At 40.1% G+C, this 9,649-nt stretch overlaps 1 protein-coding gene across 1 annotated transcript; it reads left to right on the plus strand.

Moving 5' to 3' along the window:
* Positions 1 to 2,514: 2,514 nt before the first annotated feature.
* Positions 2,515 to 8,279, plus strand: cbln4 (cerebellin 4 precursor). Its single transcript, XM_027008309.2, has 3 exons — positions 2,515 to 3,303; positions 7,191 to 7,307; positions 7,560 to 8,279. The coding sequence occupies exons 1-3, from the start codon at positions 3,019 to 3,021 to the stop codon at positions 7,755 to 7,757; spliced, it is 600 nt and encodes a 199-aa protein (XP_026864110.1). The 5' UTR covers positions 2,515 to 3,018; the 3' UTR covers positions 7,758 to 8,279.
* Positions 8,280 to 9,649: the final 1,370 nt, after the last annotated feature.

Raw genomic sequence — 9,649 nt, forward strand, 5'->3', positions numbered from 1 at the left:
CGCACGCATGCACACACACACACACACACACACACACACACACACACACACACACACACACACACACACACACACACACACACACACACACACACACACACGGAGGCACAGCATACATCAATGAACACGTACAGTGGTTGGCACTAAATGGACAAGTCATTGACTCACTGCGCACAAGCTCTGAAGTGGCTTCGTGGTCTCCATAGCCCCAGGCATGTTGAGCTGCTTCACATCCTGCTAAATTATAAACGCGCCCACAATTGCACCCAAGAGGTTTCCCCACCACAAACAGAGTCAATAGGCTCATATGACCCGGCTCTTCTCCCCATGTTCCCAGCCAATGCTCGGCTAGCTGTTCTGAAAGCGTGCGGGTGACTGGAGCTCGATTCATTTGCAGCACTCCAAAGTCCCACTCATCTATCTCATAGTCATCCAGGAATAGACCTGTGGCCCAAATCCTCCTCAGGGCTCTGTCCTGAAAGCAGGCCTGGAAAAACAAAATCAAATACACCGCTCTCATTATGGTACCTGCCCACTACAGCATGTCCAGTAACAGAGGAAGGCAGCGTAACGGAAAGTTAGTTATGCTGGCATGTTGAAAGATTATGAATAAATTTGTTTTGGATAGAGTTTTGTTTAAATTAAAGATGCTGTTTAACCTTAGTCATGCTGGGTTGAAAGCACCTTTCCTCTTTAATGATGGACACAAAAGTATTTGATGAGGGAGAAGGGCTGTGAAATACTTGCTTTTTATTTGCTAAATACCAGGCAAAGAAATAATTTCTGTTTTGTCACTGATATAAACAACAAGATCAGTGATATTATGATGCTACAAACAAACCACCATTATATGCGATTAGGCTATTAATGACCTGTTTATTTTTGTCAAGGTCTTATTTCACAGTATGAATATAGACATCACATGCACTGTTTTACACCACATGTCGAACTTTCAGCCACTCTCATTTTATGCACTCTATAGATTTAAAGTGTTACATGTTAATAGCCTGAATTCACACGCAACATGGGAGGGAATTAGCATTGCATTTGCACTGCATGTTATTCCTTCTCTAAGTCAGCCCATGTAACAAACAGTGAGAGAGAAAGAGAGAGAGAGAGAAAGAGAGAGAGAGAGAGAGAGAGAGAGAGAGAGAGAGAGAGAGAGAGAGAGAGAGAGAGAGAACATTGCACAATCTAGGCATTTGTTGACTGGAGATGTGCGAGCCTGAGGTGATTGCACTGCTTATTTGTGCTAATGAGCGAAGCAGTCTAATTAGCTGAGAAGACTCCAAACGCAGGCTTGATGGATTCATTGCATTCTCTGTGATGTGGTCAGGAGTTCTGAAGGCTTTGGTGTCTTGTGTGAGGGAGCAGTAGCAGTTGTCAGGCCAAGCGGAGAGTCGTTAGATCCTGGACACCCAGCCTCCCTCTCTGCTCAGAACAGCCCTCACTCCCAGTCTGTTCATCCCACACACACAGTCCCATACATGCCCACAAATATATTGGCGGACCTCATAACAACAAATATAAATAATTATTTTGTTGTTATATCATGTTTAATTCTGTGTTCATCACATAAGGGTCCCTGTAGCTGCAGTGAGACAGTCTGTTTCAAATTCTGAATGAAATACTCCTAAAGACAGCAGACTCCTAAAATGTGTCCATAAGCAAACAAAGACAAGCTGTGCGGTAAACTCTTCCTAAGAGCTGCCTTATAAGGACATCTGGTAGGCCAAATGAATGTAAAAGAATGTAAAGCTAATTTCTCCAGTTTCCACATTTACAAAAGGAGGTCATGAAGACTTCATAAGATGGGCTGATGATTTCTAGGTCCAGTGATCAGACTCTTGAATCAATCTTTAACATTCAAATTTTATTTTATTGTATTTTTACAGTGGCTTTTTGGTGTAAAGTAACAGTGGCACATTCATATTCTTAAACGTTCCTAAATTAAAATTCCTGGATGTCAAAATAAATTATTTCTTTACTGTATGTGTCTAAGAAAGGCACTAATTCAGGTTGTGATAATAAGATAACATGTTCAGAATTTCTTGCCGTCGAAGTAAACACGACAGTAAAAACTCTGTCGAACCTGTGACCAGCCTTTCGACAGGGCTTTAGAGAGAAACTGAAGAACCTTGAAATTCCCAAGCTTTATTTATGAGAGAATGTCACTAGGCACGATTTGACTGCCCCGCTGCACAAATCATTCTTCTTTTCTTTTTCTTCTGGCTACTTCAGCAGGCGGCTTTACTCTACTCTGCCACTGGACCACTGTTAAAAGATTTCATATCGTATATCACAACCAGTGCGTCCAAACGGCATGGCTATATCACGAAACAGACCCGGGCGCCGAGTCGTGCCTCCCGATCCGCTATTAATCCGACTTGTAGCTCTCTCTTCAGGGGGCTACTGTGGTGGAGTTTTGTGATCAGTCGAGAGTCATTAACTGTGCTCTGCAACTTGATACGTGTAGCCGAGAGAGGGAGATGGAAAAGCAGAGACGCACAGAGGGAATAATAACCCGCGGATTCTTTGCTTTTCATTTTTTTAGTTAGTGCAAATTAATTTGATTAATTGCGCATGTAATTGCGCATGTATTGCGGGTAATTTTAAGTGCACTCTCTCGACTTGTACCTGCCTTGCAGCAGACCACTAAAGGGAATAGAAGCTTGTGTGGAGTCGCCAAGTGATGAAACACAGTGATAGGGGCACGCTTGCCTTCTAAACCGCTGCTCGCAGAGCTTCCTATCGCACTGCATTTCGCTTGCTGGAGTTTGAAAGACTAAAACCCACCAACTGGTTAGCAAAAGAGACGGATAGAAAGTTTGAAAAAAAATGACTGACTACAATGATGGTGCAATTATCTACATGTAACGTTAATTTGTAAGTTTAGTTTGGAAGAAATCGGCGGTTGATATTGCAGGGATGTCTTTCTGAAACGTACCGAAAGCCGCATTAGTAGCATCAGAGGAGACCCAGTGGAAGATATTGGAACTTGGTACATTATCTTTGATAATGCCGTCTAATAAGGCGACACCCGACTATGTGGCTCTTTTAATCGGCTTCGTCGTAATCACTAAACATGTCGTCGCTCAGAATGACACTGAGCCCATTGTCCTGGAGGGCAAATGTCTCGTGGTTTGTGACTCTAATCCGGCTACGGATTGGAAAGGCTCCTCTTCACCGCTCGGCATCTCGGTGCGCGCAGCGAACTCCAAGGTGGCTTTCTCCGCCGTCAGGAGCAACAACCACGAGCCGTCGGAAATGAGTAATAAAACCCGAATCATATACTTCGACCAAGTAAGGCTTTTTAAAAATCTCTTTAATTGAAAAGTTTTTGCAAATAATCATTTGCCTGTATACTAAGATGTTATACTCTTTACCAACCAAATAAATAGCACTGACTACTTTAGATTATGTTAACTCTTACACAGGCATTAGAAAAAATAGGTTGAAAGAACTTCCGTTATTTCTACTGGTGAAACTGGCATAGGAATCCATGTAAAAGTCCAGCAGTAATGAAAAAACCCCCCCCCACACATTGTGCATGGTGGATTATTAGACTACTAGACTATGATGCATTATTAGACTCACTACCTTTTTAGAAATATTTATCCACTTAATAACAACCAGATGCAGATCTAAAAATAACAAAGATTACTGTAAGACGTAGGGTTTATATTTGAGGATGCATGTAAGATGGACAGTTATCTTTTACGCGAAGTGGTCCGATAAGCCTGTAATGTATGTTTATTAACCTAACATTTCCGTTTGCTCTTGTAAACGTTGGTTTGGATATTTAGTCTATTGGAAGCTTTCGTGTTTTATAAGTGGCTAAACATTTTTTGCTAATATAAGATGCATTACGCATTAAACCGGTTTATCAGATGCAATGCGTCTGGGTCAGAATGTAAGAACCCGCTTTAATCGAATTCTGAAAAGACTATAGAAGGCTACGGAGTCTTCATGAAGTCTGTAAGATCGCGCGGGGTATTGCTCATAGTGATAAAGTACGGCTGAGTTGCTACATTATATTAATTATTGCTTGCCTGCCTTCTTTATTACTTTTCTGTTTATGTAATGCTTGAGTTCTTAATCCCAACTCTACATCACACAGTAAACTGGTATAGATGTGCTGATTTACCACCACTGACACGGCTTTGCATATTTCACATTAATTGCATGACCATTAATCGCTTGATTCTTCGTGGTTTGGTCGTCCACTAGTGAATCTGATCCTACACATCAGTAACCAGAATCACATTCTCCCTTCACATCTGATAGAAATTCAAATTTGTTATTTGGATTGTCTAAACAATATAGAGCCTACTGCATATAGACCATATTAGCATAATCAGTTATAGTTTTTGTATATCAAGAGCTACACTGCAAGAATGACACCTATGGTAATTAGTGTTCACAAGGCTCAATTATTCAATAAACACTAAAGCATATAATCTAAGATCAATAACTAGGGCTAAGTGGCTTTGAATGCCAGGATGATCAGTAACATTAAATATTTTCAATTACAGATGACTTTTTTTTCATTTCAACTGCATCATTTTCCATTTAATTATGCATTTAATTAGTTCACCTTAAATATGTCATTCCTTAAAGAAGATAAACAAAATAAAGCTTTGGTGCCCTCAAAGTCAAACGTGCATCTTAGCAGCAGTGCAGGTGGACCATATATAAACAGCTAATGATGCAATATGTTACCATATACCCGACCCCCCCCCCCCCCCCCCATAGGCCTTCTCTTGCAAAGACAGTGCTAAAAGATGTACATTTTGATGAATGACACAAGCTAAAACTCAGCTTTTTTTTCTGCTGAGATGCGCTGTGTATACTACCCTTGAGGACCTATTATTCCCCTCTCATTACTCTGGCTGTAGGGGTAAAGGGGGAGAAAAACCCTCGAAAAGAAGGCAGCCTGACCTGCTGCTCTCAGCCCTTGGTTTCTGTAAAATCCTCCACACACAAACCACTAATCATCCAACCAACCAGGCGTCCATTCAGCTGGCTGACTGGCTCTCACACTCTGTCCGTACCGTGGATCGAGGCCTCCTGTGGCCTTTACCTAACACTGATGCCAGGTCCAGCAATGCTAGCCTGTTATACATTGTGCAGGGGCTCAGTGAATGCCAGCCATGCTCCCAGTGGGATCAAATGCAGTGGCAGTGGTGCTTAATCTGTTCCTACACTTGCTAGACCAGACTGGCCAGGTTTGGAAAGGACAACAGTGTGTCCACTTTTGAGATAGCTGGAGCTCCTAGATATGCCCACAACAGACAAATGCACCTTATCTGCATCCCAGGGAGAGAAGAGCTTCGTGGGTTTTGGGTCAGATCTGGGGTTAAAAACATTCCATCTGCAGCGCAGCCTGTTTATTGCGCTGTTTTGAGGTTTTAAGTTACTGTGCATATTCTTTCCTTTATGAGACAGCAGGAATTTGTAGTGCTTATATTTGCAGAAAATTAATGTGCAATAACCTATTTGGTTGTTAGACAGCATACGTGTTAATACAAATATATGAGGTAATATGTAATATGAGGTATAACTAAAATATGATAATTTCACAGTATGTTAAATATCAGATATGCACTCAAAGTGCTTAACTTGCTATCCATATACCATCCCTAGACATGGACAATGATGTAGCGTTTATTTTCAGTTTGCATTTGCAGTCTTCAAACAGGAGGTAATTTGGATAGCAGCTTATTTCTCAAATTCCAGTGTCTCATAACACTGGTCAACATTGATTTTACCACCTGCAAAAAAACCCCTGTTTACCATGTATTTTTACATGCTGAATCCAAACATGTTTTCAGAATTTATCACTAAATTTATCACTTGTTCCAGTATACTTATAAGACATTATGTATAGTAGGGAAAAGCGGTACCAAGGCAAGTGGATCCTCCTGTGTTGGCAAACTACTGCTGGACACTGAAGAGGAATGTTCCTGAGACCAGGAATCATATATTGTACATTTTAGAAGTACAATTGTACATATGTTAATTGTAACTATTCTCTTATTTATGAATAAGTAATATATAATTAATGCAAAATTTACACTCAAAACCATAAGTAAGAAAAATTCTAAAAACATTTGAATTCAGCATAAAATACACTACAAGATCCACCTATTTCAGTTTGGGGAAAAAAAGTTGACATTTTATAGCCCAGTGTAATTTATGATATAAAGTATAAATAATCAGCCAATGGCCCCCAAAACAACTTCATTTCTTGGCAGTTAATGGGAGAGCTCTGAGCCCCCTGTCAAACAGCCCCTAACCACAGCTTGAGCATGTCTGCAGTCCAACAACAGCACAATAAATTCAGGGAGCCTAAGTCCCTCAGCAGCCAGAGAGACAGTGGAATCACTAAAACTCTCATACACCCCTGTTCCAAGACCAAAGAGTGTCTGAAGAATGAAGAAACCTGGCCCAATCAATGTATGAGGAGAAGTCATTAAGAGCATTAGAAAATGTGTCCATTTTCTATTTCCAATTGTTGTTGTTTTTTTTGTTTTTTTTTAAGTGAATCCATGAATGTCTTTGTCCATGAGTGTTCGACAGCCCCATTTCATACATAACCTAAATATAATTATATACAGGATGAGATGTCAAATATCCTGTGCCAGACCATTAATGACTCACATAAGGCCTAGTCCATTCATTTTATACTGACGTCTAATAATCTACCTCAATACTTCAAACTCTTCACATGGGTATATTAGTATTATCTATTATCTTGTAATGTTGGGTACCTGGACTGATCCCACATTCTGTGTGGTGGAACAGTATGCAGCCTACAGTTGCATGGTTGTTATGTAGTTTGTGCTACAAAAAGAATGGTCTGGTCTGCAGTCATAGTCCAAATAGGATTGAGATGACTCATATTCCAGATGAGTGTAAAAAATCCTGATTATTCTTTGGTGGCAGAAAAGCATGGCAGCACCGAATGCCATGCACAAGTGTATATTTGAATTAAACAGTCTGTTCTCATCTCATGCTAATATTTTCAAGGGTTATAGTCTCAGTCTAGGAAGAACACAAAAGACTAAATACTTGCATTATACAGAATTATACAGTGTGGCTAAGATATTTATCCAAAGTGGCATCAACTAAACATTTTAATTAATTTTGTGCTTTCATACCTGTAAAATATTCTTTGCACCCTACAGGTTCTTGTCAACATAGGAAACTATTTCACATTGGAATCTGTATTTCTGTCACCTCGGAAAGGCATCTACAGTTTTAACTTTCACGTTATTAAAGTGTATCAGAGCCAAACCATACAGGTAAGAGGCACACGAAGCTTCACAGACAAAACAGCAGCTCATTTTTAAATGACTGCAGTTTCTGAACCATCGTAAAAGCATAGCAACGCTTTCTGGATAAAAAAAGCAGAAAAAAATCACCAGGTGATTTTATCACAAAGCATAGATGTTGCTAACTTTCCCTTGTGCTTGATAAAGTACAGGCAGTTGTTGTTTGACTCTGATGTTTGCTGTATGTTTCTACATATGGATGGGCCCTCTTCTGTCTCTCAGGTGAACCTGATGCTGAATGGGAAGCCTGTTATCTCGGCCTTCGCAGGCGACAAGGACGTGACCCGCGAGGCTGCCACCAACAGCGTCCTCCTCTACCTAGACAAAGAGGACAAGATCTACCTGAAGCTGGAAAAGGGGAACCTGGTGGGTGGGTGGCAGTACTCCACCTTCTCTGGCTTCCTCGTGTTCCCTCTCTGAAGAGGGGACATAGCTGCCATGGCGAGGCCTCCACCTTCGCCCCTGGCCAACAACCTTTGTCATTGTGTAACCTATCAGTCAGCATTAACTGGAAGCACCTTAACGGAGGTGCCCTTCCAGACGCTCATTAACTGTCACCTGACGGAGGGAGAAATTGTGCTTTGGCCACTTGGCGTCCAGAAAGTGTGTGTCCACTTTTTTTCCTGATGCAAAACCACGTCTTGAGATCTGCTGCAGTTCATTGTTGCCTTTATATATTTCCCAAATTCAGCAGAAACCTTTTTGGTGTCTTTACTGTCAGAGATGTGGATTTGTTTGTTTATTTATTTCTCTATTTAACCATGCCTGGTTTGTGGCTGGGGCTGATTTGATCAGTTGGACTTTGATTCCTGTGAATATGTGTCGTTAGTGGTTGGTCATGTATCATATGTTTTATTTGACAGCCAAGTATGATTTCCTTTGGGGAATTACAGGGAGAAAGTGTCTCAGCATAGGGTTTGCACAGCAAAAGTAAAAATTATAATTAAAATTATATTGTTAGTATACGTTATATATATATATATATATATATATATATATATATATATATATATATATATATATATATATACATATATATATATAAATCTTCAGGAGCACCTGAATGTTAGGACCGAGTAAGGTTAAGGCTGGTACTGGTACATTTCCAGGAGTAGGTTTACAAACCCTTGTTTTTATTTGAGCCCAGTATTCATTAGTGGCCTATGATGTCTGTGTGTTCTGTGAATGATTACCACAACAGGCAATTTGTTTGTGTGTGTATCTCAGTCACCTATGTCCATTACAACATTTCACTGCCAATAGAATCTTATGTTTTTACATATTTTATAGTATCTCTACTACATTTCAGTGTTGTTTGCAGACCTTCTTTATAGACAAAGTCAGAAAGCAACTACAAACTTTGCAAACTTCAAATAATGACAATATATAGCAATACAATATATAACAATAACAAAACAATACCAATAAACAGTGATCTGAAGGGACTTGACTCCTTCGAACCAGTAAACACTTGTTTTGGTCAGATACGTGTTACACTTCCTAGTCTAAATCTAGCCTCGAATTCTGAACGGCACTATTACACTGACCTGGAATCAGTGCTCCTATTTCTGGGAGGTTTTGAATGTCAGATACAGATTTTTTTCCTAGCAATGTTAGGATTTACTGCTTAACAGAGAAACAGGAAAATGACACTGTTGTCGGCAACGATGCTTTGAGCACCACTGTATCAAGACAGGGTGACCTGATCTATAACAAATGCAGACTGCTGTAACCATTAACATAACACAAAGACATCATATGAGCTTGAAGCTAGAATAAAGTAAAGTATTGCTTTAACAAGAGAGGCTGTGGTGCTGAGGCTGAGGTGTGAAGTGTGATAACCTGGAAAATGACAGCAGCTGAGCAACGATGAGGTGTCAGTGTTCTGGTACACTTTCCAAAAAGAAGCAGCAGGTATCAGATTACTGAACACAGACATTGTGCAGGAGCCTCATTGTAATCTATACTACAATGCTGTTAAAGCCTAGACAAAATGGGGACAATAGATATTTTTAAGGATTGCTTACCAACGACGAATAGCTGATGGTGTTTCACTGATTAGAAAAATAAAAAATGGAAAAACAGAATTAAAAAAAATCTGCAGTTTTTCACAGGCAATGTGCTTGTTTGCAGGTGCTTGTGACTCACTCTAACATTAGGCCAGATTGCTTTATTAGTTGGATATGATATATTGGCAACAGCTGGGCAATCACATTTATCTGCACCCATTGTCTGATTCATAGTCTGTAAGCACTGTGCTCCCCATGGTTTTCTGGCATTTGGAATGCCTTTACTCTGTTACTTTGCCCCAA

Source organism: Electrophorus electricus, chromosome 22 (assembly GCF_013358815.1).
Source record: "Electrophorus electricus isolate fEleEle1 chromosome 22, fEleEle1.pri, whole genome shotgun sequence".
Classification (NCBI taxonomy): Eukaryota; Metazoa; Chordata; class Actinopteri; order Gymnotiformes; family Gymnotidae; genus Electrophorus; species Electrophorus electricus.